Source organism: Pristis pectinata, chromosome 3 (genome assembly GCF_009764475.1).
Source record: "Pristis pectinata isolate sPriPec2 chromosome 3, sPriPec2.1.pri, whole genome shotgun sequence".
Classification (NCBI taxonomy): domain Eukaryota; kingdom Metazoa; phylum Chordata; class Chondrichthyes; order Rhinopristiformes; family Pristidae; genus Pristis; species Pristis pectinata.
In genome coordinates, this window is record NC_067407.1 from 81,839,654 (window position 1) to 81,858,866 (window position 19,213).

A 19,213-nucleotide genomic window follows, 5' to 3' on the forward strand; every position below is an offset into this window, starting at 1 on the left:
CGCTTCAATTCCACATCTCACTCCCATATCGACGTGTCTATCCATTGGCCTCCTCTACTGCAATGTTGAGGCCAGACATAGGTTGGAGGAGCAACACCTCATATTTTGCCTTGGTAGTCTCCAACCTGACAGCCTCAACATCGATTTCTCTAACTTCCGGTAACCCATCCCCTCTTCTCTGCCCACTTTTTTTTCTCTTTGTGGCCCCTTTCCCCTGCCCTCATGACCTGCCCAGCTATTCCCCACCTCCTTCCCCTTATTCCATAGTCTTCTGCCCTCTCCGGCCAGATTCCTCCTTCTTCAGCCCTTTGCCTCTTCTACTTATCACCTCTCAGCTTCTTCCTTCTCCCCCCTCCCCCACTCACACCCTCCTACCTTACTCCTCTCACCTGGACTCACCTATCACCTAAACTCACCTATCACCTGCCTGCACATACACCTCCCCCTCCCCCGACATTTTTATTTCGGCTTCTGCCCTCTACTTTCCAGTCCTGATGATGGGTCTTGACCTGAAACGTTGATTGTTTATTTCTCTCCATAGATGCTGCCTGACCTGCTGAGTTCCTCCAGGATTTTGTGTGTGTTGCTCCAGATTCCAGCATCTGCAGAATCTCGTGTCTCTGTATTCTCATTTATTTCCTGTTTTTGCTAAATCTCTTTCTGCTACTCCCTTGAATGCATTTATTTCTTTCTTGGTTACCATACCAAGTGGCCACTCTTTACATGTAAAGCTAGCTGTGTGTGCTGATGGCTGCTTAATTGTAAAGCACCAAGGTAATTTATCTGGAAATTATTTTTATACTATTTGTGGAAAGTTCTGTGCACAAATTGACTCTTGCATTTCCTGCATTGTAATAGTGACTAAAATTCTTGCCCACAATGTTAAACAGTGCTGTTGGTTCTCCCTTACCTTAGCTCTGAACCTGCAACTCTCTCTGTCTTTGGTTTCTCTCTGATCTTTCCATATGTCACAATCATGCCCATCTTGTTATTGACCCATCTCCAACAGCTATTCCGCTGTGTCTATGAGTCTCTTGCCACTCTATTTATTTCATCTAACCTTTTGAGAAACCAAATTAAAATCAAAAATGTTGGGAATTTTCTATTTTAGAACAATATAAGATTTCACTTCACACAAGTGCACCAGTAGTTGGGGAACACTAGATAAGAAGGCAAGTGACATTTTGGCCTTAATTGTGAAGGGTCTGGTGTTTAAAAACAGGGAGGTTTTATTCCAGTTGTACAAGGTGCTGGTGAGGCCACACCTTGAATACTGTGCACAGTTTTGGTCCCCTTACCTAAAAAAAAAAGAATGTATTAATATTGGAGACATTCCAAAGGAGATGCATCAGGCTAGTTCGTGTTACGAGAGGGTTGTCTTATCAAAAGAGGCTAGACAGTTTTGATCTGTACTCCTTGGAGTTTGGAAGAATGAAAGCTGACCTTATTCAAATATATAAGATCCTGAGGGGGCTTGACAGGGTAGATGTTGAGATGTTTTCACTAGTGGGAGAATCATAAACAAGGGGGCATACTTGCAATTTAAGGTGTCAGTCATTTAAAACTGGGGTGCATGGAAATCTCTTAGAGGTAGGGAAAATTTCTGCCCCAGAGGGTGGTAGAGGTCAGATCATTAGAAATATTTAAGCGGAGAGAGATAAATATTTGAAAGATTGAGGAATTAAGGGTTATGGGAACTGGCATGGATGAGGAATTGAGGCCAGCATAGATCAGCCATGACCTTGTTGAAAGATGGGGCAGGCTTCAGGGGCCTGGTGGCCTAATCCTGCTCCTGTTTTCTTGTGTTCTTGTGGGAACAGGATTCGTTTTCACTACCATGGGAAAATAGCTACTGCATGTTAACATAAGAAAATAAGTGCATGAGAACCTGAAGCAGGAGTCAGTCCTTCAGCCTCTTGGGCCTTCTCCAGCATTGAATAAAATCTTTATGCCATTTTCCTGTAGTAATCCATTATCCCTCAATTCCCTTAATATCTAAAAACCTATTAGTCTTTGGCTTAAATATACTCTGCAATTGAACCTCTACACTCCACTTGGGTAGAGAATTGCAACAATTCACAATCCCTTGTGTGAACAAATTTCTCCTCATATATTCCCTGAATGATCGCCAGTTTATTTTGAGACTGTAACCCTGGGTTCTAGACACCCCAGCCAAAGGAAAGATCAACTTGGCATTTACCCTGTCAAGCCACTAAGAATTTTGTACATTTCAATGAGATCACCAGTCTTTCTTCTAAACTTAAGAGTATACCAAGTGATATGACAAATTGCTATCCCAGGAATCATTCTCTTCCCGTGTTGTGTTTACTTTGTTAGTGGCCAAATCAATACCCTCTCCAGCACAACTCATGAAAGCAGAAACTAAGGAATTAATCATTTACAAGATGTTCATGCATGAAGTCAAAAGTTTCAGGATGCAATGTCTAAAATAAAAACTTAAGTGTGCAAAATGCAAATTAATAACTTCACTTTGCAAAGGTTTATCCGAAAACTTCACAATGCAGATGTTAACTATTCACCCACATGGAAGAAAATAAATCACATTCAAAAATAACAGTTAGTTTCAGATGCAACTGAAGTGACAAAATGATATTATAGCCTGGATCTTTTTATAATTAACATTATTACACATATCCTGTTAATTCTTATTATATAGAATATGTGTTATTTCCTACGGAATGAATTAACAGTGTTCACAATCAAGAAAATTAAGTCTGATCCATTTACTAATAACTGCAGAATGTAGGAGGATTTTGTACACATTTGTCATCTCTTTTAATGCAATGTAGCAAAGAGTTTTGTAATAGAGTTTACTTTTAATTTTGAGAGAATTGTGGAATATTATCGTACAGGAGTGTATTTGGCTGATCATGCCTTTTTAAGAGTTGACAACTTTAGTCCCATATCCCATCTTTTATTGCCTAAACCATGCAAATTAGTGCTCTTCAAATATGTGTCTAATTAACTTTTTAACATTACTATGGAATCTGATTTTGTTACCTTTATAGGTTGTGCATTTCAAATCACAACAATCATTTATTTGAAATAATGCCTCCTTTTTTTCCTGAAGTGGAATGGGGCATAGATTTAGCCTTCTGTCCAGCTGGGAGGTGGGGAGTGAGGTGTTTACTATGAGAGTGGAGGCACAGTTTTTCTATCAGTGTATTTTGTGGAGTGAATTTAGCTGAGTAGCTCCACAATTGTTACCAGCTTCTCAAATGACTGAGAATAAAGAGCACAATGATGACACAAGTTAAGCAATTTCAGTGCATGTAATTAAAGGGTCTTTGAAAGCATGAGGTTTAATGCTTTCTGTAGTTGCCTGGAGAGAGAAATGGCCTGCAGACACATCATTGCTTCCCCCAGGTTCACTGATACTGTGCTGGATGTCATGCTGAAGACAATAAGGGCATATAGAGAAATCATCTTTCCTGGTGATGGATGGAAGAAGTGCACAGCTGGCACCAATGTTTATGAATAAAGGTATAGTTGAAGTACATTTAAGAAAATGAAGACCGATTAAAACTCTATTTTCTATTATGTAGGTTCCATATCCCACAGGAGCTGATATAAAATTGACTAACAAGGATGTGATTGTGAACCCCGACAAACAATTTACAGATAAAGTGCCCTCCAACCTTTTCATTCTGAATAATCATAGCGATTGTGAAAATGCACTGCATTGGCTCAAAAATCGTTCAGAAAATGCTAAAGGTACAGTTTAATCTGCTAAAAGTCTTTTATGAATACTAGTGAATTTCCCCCAGTGCTGCTATGAGTTGTAAATGTATCCATGTTGTTTGCCATGCAAAGTCGGAAGGAATGAGGTCAAAGCAGTAGATGAGAACAGGAAATTAGGCTGGAGATGGAAATTAGGCTGGAAACTGAAATAGAGAAATGCCTAATGGAATAGTCACTAGTATTAAGTTAGTGCAGAGAGGTAGGTCTCCAAGATGTTGGTGATGGTGAGACAAAATGGGAAAGCCAGGGCCAGGGAGGGGTAACATTCTTTGCAGTACCTGGTACACAAAAAATGCTAACAAAAATGAAAGCCTCTTTGCTGTGATCCTCAGTAAAATTTGTGTTGCACAGCTAACTCTATCATGTGGTCATGATGTCAGCATTCTGTGTAGATTCTCTCATATCTGATATGTCCCAGTTGAAATAGCAGTGTGTGCAAACTTGTCACAAACAGCACAAAACTCCAACTACATTTTAAGTACCTCCTCATTTTGTACACGTCAGGCAGGCTAAAGTAATATGTTTGTTACCTTTCCTTCTCTGTGTCAAACTACATGCAAAAACTGCCAACACAGTTCATCAGATGGTACTCGAACATCCTCTTAAGTGGCAGGTGCAGTTAAAAGCTAGTTTGCTTTCAAAAAAAAAGGAAGAAATCCTTGTATTTATGTTGTAGCTTCCATGTTCCTATTTAGGATGTTCCAAGGTATATAGTCAAAAAAGCACTTATCTTTCAACTGTCATTATTGTAATGTACTCAATATTGCAAACAGCTATTTCACACTGTATTGTGATAACTTAGAGGTACATTGTGGCTGCTGCTGGTTCTATCAGTCATTGAATGACTGAAACTGAATTGGGAACCAACAATGGTGCAATGCCAAGACCTCAGCCTTCAGTTTCTAGATGCTACACTGTGGGTCTTGGCTGCAAACATGAAGCAGGGAGAGGTACTTTATTGCCCAAATATGGTCCTGGGGTCAAGCCCCAGGGACCTAAGTGTACTGTTGCAAGAAGTTCAATGACCTGACCTCAAGGGTAATGGACAGTAAATGCATTTTAAAATGTTAAATCCTATTAATTGCAACAGTGCAATTCAGTACCCACTAATGACTTAATATATTCATCTGCTCCACTGCAACCTGACTTTGCCATGCAGCAAGTCTCATAGCCCATAGTTTAGTTTGCTCTGACTGCCAGCTATTCAACTATGACAGCTGCCTCACATGACCACATTGCATGACCCTGCCCTCTCTCTGATTCAGGAGAGGGTGGCGCCCAACTGGATAAAGCAGCACTAACTGGAGGGTGAACTTCATCCATGCATATGCTTCCACATGAGAGAAGATGATAAAGCTACCTTTGGGATGCCTGATCCTGAGGTTGTGGCCACTGAAGAAGTTGGTATCCCTCTACCTATCCACCTTTTCACATCTCTGCTCCTTCAATTTGCAGAGACTTCAAATTTACCCCATCCCCTTCCAGTACATAAAAACGTGAAAAACAAGATAGGAGCAGGAGTGTAACATTAACTTCCCATTCAATGAAATCGTGTTTTGTCTGTGCCCTAATTCACATAGTCACCATTGTCTCATTTTCCCTTAACACTTTAACAATCTGTCAATCTACGATTTAAAATTATGTGTTGACGAGCATTAATTGCGTTTACAGAAGTGAGCTTCAAACAACCATTTTGCTAAGTTTCCTAAATTCATTCCCAAAGGACTTGACTTTATTGTCCATTCCAGAACTGAGGTGGGTCTGGAGCCCCGTATAAACCAGACTGAATAAGGATGACAGACTTCCTTCCCTGAAGGACATCCATGAACCAGATAGGATCTTATGACAATCTGGTGGTTTCATGGATGCTAGTAATGATAGTAACTTTATTAATTCTAAATGTATTTGATTATTTAAATATAAATTCCCTAACTACCATGGTGGAATTTGAACTCATGTTCAGACCTTGGGCTGCTAGACCTCTAAATCCACCACTATGTGGATTTCCACCACTATGCCCACCATATCCAGCAGGCAGTGTCGGAACGGGCAGCGGAGTGAGAGGGAGCAGAGTGTTTTGGGCTTTGGCTCAAGGGGCTTAGGCGTAAAGGGGCAAGGAAAGGTAGGTGACTTGAGTTAAGGAAGGGGTATGAGTGCGGTTTCCTGTACTCAGTGTCAGATGTGGGAGTTCCCAGAGTCTCCCTGCCTCCGGGAAGGCCACATCTGCACCAGGTGTGTCAAGCTGCAGCTCCTGAGGGACTGTGTTAGGGAACTGGAGATGTAGCTCGATGACCTTCGTCTGGTCGGGGAGAATGAGGAGGTGACAGAAAGGAGTTATAGGCAGGTGGTCACACCGGGACCACAGGAGTCAGGCAAGTGGGTCACAGTCAGGAGGGGGAAGGGAAAGGGGAAGAGTCAGGTACCAGAGCATACCCCTGTGGCTGTACCCCTTGACAATAAGTACTCCTGCTTGAGTACTGTTGGGGGAGACAGCCTACCTGGGGGAAGCAACAATGGCAGTGTCTGTGACACAGAGTCCGGCCCTGTGGCTCAGAAGGGTAGGGAAGGAGAGAGGAGGGCACTAGTGATGGGGGACTTTATAGTTAGGTGGGCAGACAAGCGATTCTGTGGATGCAGGAAAGAAACTCGGAAGGTAGTTTGCCTCCCAGGTGCCAGGATCCGGGATGTTTCAGATCGTGTCCAAGATATCCTGAAGGGGGAGGGAGAACAGCCAGAGGTCGTGGTACATATTGGTACCAACGACATAGGTAGGGAAAGGAATGAGGTCCTGAAAAAAGACTATAGGGAGTTAGGAAGGAAGTTGAGAAACAGGACCTCAAAGGTAGTAATTTCCGGATTACTGCCTGTGCTAAGTGACAGTGGGTATAGGAACAGAATGAGGAGGAAGTTAAATGCATGGCTGAGGGATTGGAATAAGGAGCAGGGATTCAGATTTCTGGATCATTGGGGCCTCTTTTGGGGCTGGTATGACCTGTTCAAAGAGGACGGGTTGCACTTGAATCCCAGGGGGACCAATATCCTGGCAGGGAAGTTTGCTAAGGCTACTGGGGAGAGTTTAAACTAGAATTGTTGGGGGGTGGGATCCGAATTGGAGAGACTGGGGAAGAGGTGTTTGGCTCTCAAATAGAGAAAGCTAGTAGTAGGTACGATAGGCAGGTGATAGAGAAGGGACGTGCTCAGACAGGTTTGAGATGTGTCTATTTTAACGTAAGGAGTATTGTGAACAAGGCGAATGAGCTTAGAGCTTGGATCAATACTTGGAGCTATGATGTGGTGGCCATTACGGAGACTTGGATGGCTCAGGGACTAGAATGGTTGCTTCAAGTGCCGGGTTTTAGATGTTTCAGAAAGGACAGGGAAGGAGGCAAAAGAGGTGGGGGAGTGGCAGTGTTGATCAGAGATAGTGTCACGGCTGCAGAAAAGGTGGACGTCGTGGAGGAACTGTCTATGGAGTCTCTGTGGGTGGAGGTTAGGAACAGGAAGGGGTCAATAACTTTACTGGGTGTTTTTTATAGGCCGCCCAATAGTAACAGGGATATTGAGGAGCAGATAGGGAAGCAGATCCTAGAAAGGTGTGAGAATAACAGAGTTGTTGTGATGGGGGATTTTAATTTCCCAAACATCGATTGGCATCTCCAGACAGTGAGGGGTTTAGATGGGGAGGAGTTTGTTAAGTGTGTTCAGGAAGGATTCTTGACACAATATGTAGATAGGCCTACAAGAGGAGAGGCTGTGCTTGATTTTGTATTGGGAAATGAACCTGGTCAGGTGTCAGATCTCTGTGGGTGAACATTTTAGTGATAGTGATCATAATTCTATCTCCTTTACGTTAGCACTGGAGAGAGATAGGAACAGACAGACTAGAAAGGCGTTTACTTGGAGTAAGGGGAATTATGAGGCTCTCAGGCAGGAAATTGGAAGATTAAATTGGGAACAGATGTTTTTGGAAAAGTACGGAAGAAATGTGGCAAATATTCAGGGGATATTTGTGTGGAGTTCTGCATAGGCATGTTACAATGAGACAGGGGAGTCACGAGAGGATACAGGAACCGTGGTGTACAAAGGCTATAATAAATCTAGTCAAAAGGAAAAGAAAAGCTTACAAAAGGTACAGAGAGCTAGGTAATGTTAGGGATCTGTAAGAGTATAAGGCTAATAGGAAGGAGCTTAAGAAGGAGATTAGGAGAGCCAGAAGGGGGCATGAGAAGGCCTTGGTGGGCAGGATTAAGGAAAACCCCAAGGCATTCTACACGTATGTGAAGAGCAAGAGGATAAGATGCGAAAGAATAGGGCCTATCAAGTGCAGCAGTGGAAAAATGTGTATGGATCCGGAAGAAATGGCGGAGGTACTTAATGAATACTTTACGTGAGTATTCACTACGGAAAAAGATCTGGGGGATTGTAGTGGGGACTTGCAGTGGGCTGAAAAGCTTGAGCATGTAGATATTAGGAAAGAGGAGGTGCTGAAACTTTTGGAAAGTATCAAGATGGATAAGTCGCCGGGACCAGATGAGATTTACCCCAGGCTGCTGTGGGAGGCGAGGGAAGAGATTGCGGAGCCTCTGACGATGATCTTTGCATCGTCAATGGAGATGAGAGAGGTTCCGGAAGATTGGAGGGTTGCGGATGTTGTTCCCTTATTCAAGAAAGGGAGTAGGGATAGCCCAGGGAATTATAGACCAGTGAGTCTCACCTCAGTGGTTGGTAAGCTAATGGAGAAGATCCTGAGAGGCAGGATTTATGAACATTTGGAGAGGTATAATGATTAGGAATAGTCAGCGTGGCTTTGTCAAGGGCAGGTCCTGCCTTACGAGCCTGATTGAATTTTTTGAGGATGTGACTAAACACATCGATGAAGGGAGAGCAGTAGATGTAGTGTATATGGATTTCAGCAAAGTGTTTGATAAGGTACCCCATGCAAGGCTTATTGAGAAAGTAAGGAAGCATGGGATCCAAGGAGACATTGCAGTGTGGATCCAGAACTGGCTGACCCACAGAAGGCAAAGAGTGGTTGTTGAAGGGTCGTATTCTGCGTGGAGGTCGGTGACCAGTGGTGTACCTCAGGGATCTGTACTGGGACCCTTACTCTTTTTGATTTTTATAAACGACCTGGATGAGGAGGTGGAGGGGTGGGTTAGTAAGTTTGCAGATGACAAAAAGGTTGGGGTGTTGTGGATAGTTTGGAGGGCTGTCAGAGGTTACAGAGGGACATAGATAGGATGCAAAGTTGGGCTGAGAAGTGGCAGATGCAGTTCAACCCAGATAAGTGTGAAGTGGTTCATTTTGGTAGGTCAAATATGATGGCAGAATATAGTCTTAATGGTAGGATTCTTGGCAGTGTGGAGGATCAGAGGGATCTTGGGGTCCGAGTCCATAGGACGCTCAAAGTGGCTGCACAGGTTGACTCTGTGGTTAAGAAAGCATATGGTGTATTGTCCTTCATCAATCGGAGAATTGAATTTAGGAGCCGAGAGGTATTGTTGCAGCTATATAGGCCCCTGGCCAGACCCCACTTGGAGTACTGTGCTCAGTTCTGGTCACCTCACTTCAGGAAGGATGTGGAAGCCATAGAAAGGGTGCAGAGGAGATTTACAAGGATGCTGCCTGGAATGCGGAGCATGCCTTATGAAAGCAGGTTGAGGGAACTCGGCCTTTTCTCCTTGGAGCGATGGAGGATGAGGGGGGACCTGATAGAGGTATATAAGATGACGAGAGGTATTGATCGGGTAGATAGTCAGAGGCTTTTCCCCAGGGCTGAAATGGTGGCCACAAGAGAACATAGGTTTAAGGTGCTGGGGAGTAGGTATAGAGGAGATGTCAGGGGTAAGTTTTTTACTCAGAGAGTGGTGAGTGCGTGGAATGGGCTGCCGGCAATGGTAGTGGAGGCGGATATGATAGGGTCTTTTAAGAGACTGTTAGATAGGTACATGGAGCTGAGAAAAATAGAGGGCTATGGGTAAGCCTAGTAATTTCTAGGGTAGGGACATGTTCGGCACAGCTTTGTGGGCCAAAGGGGCTGAATTGTACTGTAGTTTTTCTATGTTCTATGTTATCATAGATTTTGATAAATCTATGCTACACTCATTCTAAAAATAATAGCTTTGAAATTATGCAACTAAATTATAAATTTCACTGGAAAGCCTTTTTATTATTCCTGTATTTATTATTTTTTTCATCCGTGACCTAAACATGTATGATACACTAATGCACAGAGGTTCCCAGATGTGCAAGTTCATGGTAGTGGTAACGTAAAATAAAATCCTTTGGTGAGATGCTGAAGAAAAAAATACTGAAATTGGGGGTAAAAATATTTGTGTAACATGACTGGAAATAGGTAAAATATAGCAAAAGTAGGAAGCATTCAATTGCCACTGATAATGAAGACAACAAATAGGTTCAATACATGTACTCAACATTCAACAGACTGAGATGCATAGAAAATTTTAAGATATGCTTTATTACCATGCAGTCAGTATTGTATTATTAGTTTGGGTGACATCTTTATCTCGCTTTGTTTTCCTATTCATTTCCGGAATTAAATTGCCATGGAGGAATAGTCTGTTGTTTTACAAATACTTCATATATTTTAATTAATTTTAATTTCCAGTATTGGTTAGAGTGGATATACTGAAGAATGCACATGTAAGCCCATTTAATTGTGCAATTAACTGCTAATTTAATTCAGGAGAATTTACTGTAATTACCTTACATTTATTTGAAACATTCAAATGATTCTCCTTAATTAGGAAACTAAGCAGGGAGAGACATTTTCAGTGCTAACATAAATCCATGTTTGATAATGAATGTAATTTAATTTTTATAATTGGTCCTCATATTAGCCACATATGAATAACGTAAATGCAATCTGCCAGGTTCTTTTTAAGGTTCATGTAATGTGCCCACAGAATTGATCAGGAAAACATTTTAAGCAAACCTGTAAATGTTCACAGGATATTTTTGGGATCTGACACATCAATTTACAGGATTAAATGCTTATAGTACATTGACTGTCACTGAGCAGTATCTGACTGCTGTCTGCTGTTGATATATTACTGTTGTTAGTCAATTAGATCATTGAGCTGAAATCTACCATTTGACTTCCTGATCCTTATGGTATCTTGTATTATTAATCATACGAATTATTACAGATACTGTTGCATTGTTAGTGAATTGGAGGATACACTATTTTACAATAGCAAGAACATTTGATCACAACCTTGATGAGGATTGCTGACAAACAAAGATAATTATTTTTCTTCATGGGTAGCTTTCTTGCTCTCTAATTCTTTTTTGCTAACTTACTAGTTTTCTTCCTTTTTGTTTAGTCCTCCTTTGGTGTTCAGAAAGGATGGATTTAGGGAGGAAACTGGTAGCAGCTGTGTAGAATACAATGTGCAAGGTTGGAGTATTGGAACATTTGGGATTGTAGTCTTCAACTGGGGGCACGCTGTGGATGATTGAGCAAGGTATAATGGGAATGCACATGCATATGGAATGCCTGCTTTCATTCAGCTGTAGTATAGAATATAAGGGCAGGGATGTTATGTTACAACTTTATAAAATATTGGTTAAACCACACCTCACGTCTTGTGTGTTGTTCTGGTTGCCACATTAAAGGAAGGATATGATCGCACTGGATAGGGTGTAGAGGAGATTCACTGGGATTTTACCTAAATCGGAGCAATTCAGTTATAGGGAGAGATTGGATAGGGTTATAACTGAAATGCTCTGTAGAAAAGGAGACTGGGAGGTAACCTGATAGAAGTGTACAAAATTATGTGGAGGATAGATTGGATATATTGTAAGAATCTTTTTCACATGGTGGAAGTGTCTAAATCAAGAAAGCGTGGGTACAAGCTGAGAGGTAGGAAGTTTAGAGGGTATCTGAGGGAGAACTTTTTCCACAGAGTATGGCTGCAATCTGGAACACACGGTGACAGCACACTGTGAAGGCAGGTACACTCACGACGTTTAAGAAGCATCTGGACAAGCACTCTAATTGCCAAGGCTACAGACCAAATGCAGATGAAAGGGACTAGTATAGATAAGTGCAATTTTCAGTATTAACACATCCATAGAAACAAGTAAATATGCTTAAGAGCATCCTCAGTACAACTTTGTGACCTTGTTTTTAGCTCAGTCAAGCAAGGTACCCATGCAGGGTCTTGACCTGACACATCAACAATTCCTTTCCTGCCAAGAAATGCTGCTCAACTCGTTGAGTTCCTCCAGCAGTTTGATATTTGCTCCAGATTCCAGCATCTGCAGTCTCTTGTGCCTTCAAGACAGCCATCTTATTATGAAAAGAAATTTGAACATTCTTATCCATTTTTGCATTGAAATTCATCAAAAAAGTTATTTTGGGGAGGGGGAGGTGGGGAGAATAATCTTTGAAAGCTTAACCAGAATTATGTGACTGTTGATCCCGAGAACTTGCTATGCTTTGGCATCCAATATGATTTTCAGGCAGATTTGAGTCCTGGTCATTAGAGCTCTTTTTGAGACATGAGAAAGGATATGGATGTACACAAGTTAGCAGTGGTGATATAATTTAGATCCATGCTATTTCATCTTCATTATAATAATTATTACTTTTTGCTGTTTGTCAGTCATCAATTAAGGAAGGCCATTACCAATGATATGTTTGAAATGATTGCAGCTGTTTTTGGATAAAACCTGTATGGAGCCTTAGGAAATTTTTTTTTGCAGTTGATTGTGACTTATTTCTTCTTTAGTTATTAATTACATTTTTCAAGGCAATCTTTCTAAGATTACAATCTGGGAAAGGAGCGGTAAGGAGAAAGCAGATTTGCGGTTACTGGTGGAGCTAAGATATCTTTATTAGTCACATGTACATCGAAACACACTATGAAATGCATCTTTTGCGTAGAGTGTTCTGGGGGCAGCCTGCAAGTGTTGCCACACTTCCGGTGCCAACATAGCATGCTCACAACTTCCTAACCCATATGTCTTTGGAATGTGGGAGGAAACCGGAGCACCCAGAGGAAACCCTCGCAGACATGGAGAGAACATACAAGCTCCTTACAAACAGCGGCCGGAATTGAACCCGGGTTGCTGGTGCTGTAATAGTGTTACACTACCCACTACACTAATGTGTTCTCAAACCAAATTTATATGTTTAGGAGAATATATCTCGAATTCTCAGAGGAAATGTATAAGGAAACATTGAATTTCTAGTTGGCAGTGGCAGGGTTGAATCTCATTACGCAGCTGGCAGTATTTGTTGGAATCCAGGTCAGAACTAGGATACAGAAATTGAATACAGAAGTAGGGAGGTTATGCTCCAACTTTATAAAACATTGGTCGGACTTTAGCTGGAGTACTGAGTGCAGTTCTGGTCACCAAGGTATAGGAAAGAATGTGATAGCAGTAGAGAGCATGCAGAGGAGATTCATCAGGATTTTGCCTAGGATGGAGCAGTTCCGTTATGAGACACTGGAGAAGCAAGGTCTTTTCTCTCTGGAATGGAGGAGGTTAAGAGCAGACATGATTGAGGTAGATAAAATTAGGATGAGTATAGATAGGGTAGACTGCAGAAACCTTTTCTCTGTATCAGGAGGTAAATAAAACTAGAGGACAGAGGTTTAAGGTAAGGGGGAAGAGATTTAGAGGGGATATGAGGTGGACATCTTTCACTAGAAAGTGTTAATTACCTGGGACGCACTGCTTGAGAGAATGGTTGAAGCTGGGTCACTGACAGCATTTTAAGAAGTGTCCAGATGAAGACTTGAGTCACTTGGGCATAGAGGGCTATGGACCAAGTGCCAGATAATAGGGATAATAGAAAAGGGTGCTCACTGGTCAGAGTGGATAGGTTGGGCTGAATGGCCCTTTTCTATGATGTACCATTCTGTGAGAACCTTTTTGTCTCTTGTTCCTTCCAGTCTATCTCAAGAAAAACCAAGAACATCAATGATCTGCAGTCACTGATCACACACCAAAGTAGACATGTTCAATATTTTCTTATTGCTACCATATAGGACTCCAGGTTTTGTAAGATTCTTCCAGGTACAAGCATCAATGACTGATTTTAAAAAAAGTGAAAGCCCATGGGATCCAAGGAAGAGTGGCAAGTTAGATCTAAAATTAGTTCAGTGCCAGGCAGCGCACGGCAATGGTTGAGAGGGAGCTTCTTAAGTGGAAGCTGGTAATTAGTGGAAATTGGACTCACCTTAATCCCTTGCTTTTTGTGGTATAATGATTTAGACATTAGGTTAGGGGGTATGATAAAGAAGGTTGAACTGATGCAACAATAAACTATGTGGTTGACAGTGAGAAGGAAAGTTTCAGACAACTGAAAGATATCAATAGTCTGATCAGTTGAGTAGAAAATCACCAAATGGATTTCAATCTGGACCCATGTGATGTAATGCATTTTGGGAGAAACAATAGATCAAAGGAGTGCACAATAAATGGGAGGAATCAGAGGTATGAAGGAACACAGAAATGTCCACAACTCTTTTTGGTAACATTGACAAGGTGGTAAATTGTCTTATGGGACACTTTCCCTTATTAGCTGAGCTATAGAATACAAGAGCAGGGGGAGTCATAGAGTCTTACAGCAGGGAAACAAGCCCTTCGGCCCAACTCATCCATGCCGACTGTGTTGCCCAGCGAGCTAGTCCCATCTGCCCATGTTTGGCCCATAGGGAGGTTATGATAAAATGGTACAGAACACTAATTAGACCACTGCTTCATACTGCTTACAATTCTGGTTATCACAGTACAGGAAAGATGTAATTGTATTGCGTAGCGTCCAGAGAACATTCACAAGAACATTGTCAGAGCTGGAAAATGTTTAGCTACGAGGACAGATTGGACAGGCTGAGCTTGTCATCTTTGTAACAGAGGAGAGTTTTAATTGAGGTTTATAAAACTATTAGGGGCCTAGATGTGGTAAATAGCAAGTTCCTATTTCCCTTAATAGACGGATCAAAACCAGGAGGTATAGATTTAAGGTAATTTGTAGAAGAATTAGAAGGGAAATGGAGTGTGGAAGGAGTCTGGAATCTCTTCTTCAAAGGGAACTAGAGAAGAATCTGCATCATATTTAAACAGACTCCAATGTGTGCTTAAGGGCCATGACCTGCAGGGCTATCGACCTGGGAGTGGAAGGTGACATTAGACTGGTTAGCTCTTTTTCAATTGGCACTGGCACAACAAGCCATATGTCTTCCTTCTGCTTTGTAAAATTTTGATGATTCTATAATCTTTGAGTTAATGTGAACTGGCCCTCCAGTGACCTCTGCTGGGTCACTGTTGTCACATCTACTTATTTCTGTTCAGTAAATTCTTCTGTGCACATCCTACTAACTCACCATCATAAGTTACCAATTTCTGTGCTGGTGCTTTGCAAGGTATAAATAACCCTCTTCTGGAGATTTATCTAACTGGTGCAATTGAATTATCTGATTGCTCCTCCCTACCTACTTTAACTGGACCCAGGGTTAAGATTAAGGCTGTTATTTCAAGGCCAAACCCTAAGTGGAAAGAGTAATACACCATCAGGTTGACAAGCTCAGTGTGTGAGTGTGTAATTGGGAGAACTAATTAGACAGAGAAAAGGAAGGAACCATGCCCATATACTCCCCACTGTGCGTGGCCTCCAGCTTTGACACACTGCTGCCTTAACCAATAACGTGGATGGAAGCTTTTCCTATCAGTGACAGTACGTGGAGTGGCAAAACCCAGTCCCAAGCTGGTTGTTTCTCTGCTGTTGAGTGCTATTTTCTGGACGGAAAGAGAAAGTAAATTAACGGGTTGGATATTGCTGGCTGTGCTGAATGGAATTGTTGTATTCAGCCATTTAAGCTGTAGTAATTGTGAACTTCTGCAGAAGTTTAGGACTTTTTAAAAAGAGATTTGGAAGTTTGCTTCGCCAGATGAGAACTCATTCAGGATCCGAGATTCCATTGATTTCAATGCAGAAAGTAGGAGATGATTTTAAAAAAACAAGTAAAAATAGTAATTTAAGTTTTTAATTAATTTAAATTATTTTAGGTGTTTTAGTCAATCTATTATTTGTTTAAATTTTAACTCATATGCTTCAATTTCCAAAATTTTTAAATATCTCTTAATGGTTAGGAGGTATTTACAATCAATTCAGAATCAGATTTATTATCAATGCCATATGGTGTGAAACTTTTTTGTTTTGTGGCAGTACAATGCGAAGACATAAATATATAAATTACAAAACTAAATAAATAATACAATAAAAAAGGAATAATGAGGTAGTATTCATGGATCATTCAGAATGATGGCAGAGGAGAAAAGCGACTCCTGAATCATTGAGTTTGGGTCTTCAGGCTCCTGTACCTCCTCATTGATGGTAGTAATGAGAAGAGGGCATGTCCGGATGGTGAGGGTTCTTAATGATGGATGCCACCTTTTTGAGGCTTCTTGAAGATGTCCTCGATGGTGGGGAGGGTTGTACCCATGATGGAGCTGGCTGAGTCCATAACCCTCTGCAGCCTCTTGCGATCCGGTGCCTTGGAGGCTCCATTACCGGCTGTGATGCAACCAGTCAAAATGCTCTCCACCGTACATCTATAGAAATTTGTAAGAGTCTTTCATGACATACCGAATCTCGTCAATCTCCTAAGGAAGTAGAGCCACTGGCATGCCTTCTTCGTGATTGCAATTACAGCTGTTACAATTGGCAAAACCCAATCACCAGCGTTGCTAACTGCCAAAGTCTGTTGGGAGCATTTCAGGTTGGGGTTCTTGCTGAGCTGCAGCTGCACGTCAGGATCAGCTAATCGTAGGCAATGGGGGCACCTCGGACATTGATTCCACATATGACTGGGGAGATTGGCCATCGGGGGTGAAGACTGAACATGGGCATAGATTAAAAGTAATAACATCCCCAGCATCAAGACTCCCATTTCACCCAATTGGCTCTGACGGTGGGCCACATCATTTACACAGCCAATACCAGACTCCAGAAATGGGCCCTACTCTGGATGCCATTACAGGAAGAGATTATCAGGAAGGCAGAGGAAATGAATCAAGGATATTTTCAAAGCTATCTCAAAACATGTAACATTGTCACCAACTGGGGGGGTGACAATGATCATTCAAAATGGAGAAAGAGCCCTTGGGTTGTGACTGAAAACTTCAATTTTCTGTTGGATCCAGTGACTGCACCACCTTCCATACAATCCACCCGCAAACATGTTTGGCCCCATCTGTGGCAGAGACTGTAGATCCCAGAAGAATAAAATGGTTAGAGGGGAAGTTAGGAAACAACTTTTTCCACCCAAATTGATGCAGACCTGGAGTTCACCTCCTGAAAGGGTGGTTGAGGTAAAAATTTTCAACGAATTGAAAAAGCATCACAGCGGCCACGTGATGTGCTGTAGGGTACAAGACCAAGAGCTGGAAAACACTATTGGTCTTGATAGCTTTCTCAGCTGGCATGGCTGAATGGCTGTCTTCTGCTAAGTAAATTTTGATGGTTCTGCAATTTTACATGAAGCGGGAATCTTAACCCATGCAATACAGGTACTCTGGGTTCATCTGGGTTCCCTGTCAACTAGCAAAGGTGAAAAAAGATGAAAAACACGATGAAAACAGATGAAAAAATGCCTCCATCTAAATTTTAATCAGCTGTACCGTTGATGTATTGGAGAACAAAGGGACCCCACCAAAAGCACATGCCTACTTAGACAACATTACAATTCTCCATGAACAGATGTATCCCCTTTCAGACTGAGGAACAGGCTATTAAGATGTGTCCAAAGCACTCAATTTACTTCCTCCCCACCTGTGAGTTTACTACGGGGAGCACATTTTGTGTTGGCATTCTCTGCACTCAATTGAAGGGCAAACCAGAAAAATTAAATTGGTTCCCCACTGCCTCCTCTGGATGGCCACTACATGAGCCCATTGTCAATCACATGCAAATCAATTAAAGGATCCTCGGTTAAGAATATGATGTAGGCCCAGCTCACAATTCTAAGTACCTGTATTTCATAGTACCTCAACATGAGATCACATTATTGCCAATTAAGCTTGTATTTCAAAATACTTACTTTCATTCTTTATAATTACTATTCCTTTCCAGGAAATATCGTAGTATATGGGAATACAATTGAGGCATACATCACAGTGAATACGATCCTGTCCTTTGGAATTGATGGCTCTCTCGTACATCTGGTGAAACCACCTACAAATTCCAACACCAGTTGTTTTGACAATCCCGTAATAGAAACTGCAGTAGAGGAAGCACTCGAGAAGGCTAAAGTTTCTGTGTATTCTAACTGTCTCCTTGCCAAGTGGAATGATGGGAAGATCCATGGTCGTATAACCGTTTCATCTTTCACCACTGATTCTGAACCACTGATACTTCCATGTGTGGTAAGTTATAATCATCCAAGTGAAGCTGAGGGAATTACAATCTACAGATGTCATAGAAGCAGTCATATAAACTTCTATGAGAATGAATAGCAGGGGAGATGTCCATAGCAAAGAGATGTCCATAGATAAAATTGAATCTATCAGCACACTTGTGGAAGCTGATTCCAGATGATGTCTTGAAAATCTAAATGTACTTGAAGAAACAGACAAACTATAAATCCTTGGGAAACTTAAGAGGCTGGGGTGTTTCTTGCTCATTCTGTCCCTTTCACTGTCACCCCTGCACAATATACATTCCCTAGCTATGGGAATTAGGAACCCCAGAATGATATTCATTTGTTATAAATTTTCACTAAAATACAGGTATTACTGATATATATTTCCACAATTGGTTATAACACGATCCTTGCATTAGGGAGGTTGCATTGGTTATAGCACAATTGGGATAGGGAAAACCTGTTTAAATCTGTGCTATGAAGGCAACTGCAGCCTGTTCTGCTAATAACATGACTTTCTATAACATGAGGTTTCTTAGGAACGTGGCTATTGGGTTATTACAGAACTACCTGTGATCCAAAATTAATTCTGCTGACATGTCCTCTACCCATGTCCATCATTTTTTTCTGTTTTAAGTGAGAAAGTGGGATAATATTACAGATGGCCTATAGCAGAACTGAACAATTCTGATATAAACAGAGCAAGTAAGTTCCTGAAGTCGTAGAATTCAATCTCGAGTCTGAAAGGCTATAACGTGCCCAGACAGAAGATGAGATGCACTTCCTCGAGCTTGCATTGTGATTCTCGCAGGGGACCACAAACAGATAGGTCAGATTGGAACCAGATGGAGTATATTAAAGTGGCAGGCAACAGTAAGTTCAGGGTCACCTGCAGACTTATAGTATGTGCTCTGCAAAGCCATTGCCCAATCTGCTTTTGACTCCTCCAGTGTAGAGGAGACCACATTGTGAACACTGCATGTAGTTCATCAGATTGAAGAAGTGCAAGTGATTTGCTGCTTCACTTGGAAGGTTTGAATCACTTGATGGTCAGA

At 41.6% G+C, this 19,213-nt stretch overlaps 1 protein-coding gene across 1 annotated transcript in view; it reads left to right on the forward strand.

Moving 5' to 3' along the window:
- The window catches only part of cfap61 (cilia and flagella associated protein 61), a 127,354-nt gene that overhangs the window by 68,556 nt on the left and 39,585 nt on the right, over window positions 1–19,213 (forward strand). The window contains exons 19-20 of the mRNA XM_052011226.1: window positions 3,567–3,735; window positions 17,870–18,162. Coding sequence (XP_051867186.1) covers window positions 3,567–3,735; window positions 17,870–18,162 — 462 coding nt within the window. The remainder of the gene's footprint in view (window positions 1–3,566; window positions 3,736–17,869; window positions 18,163–19,213) is intronic.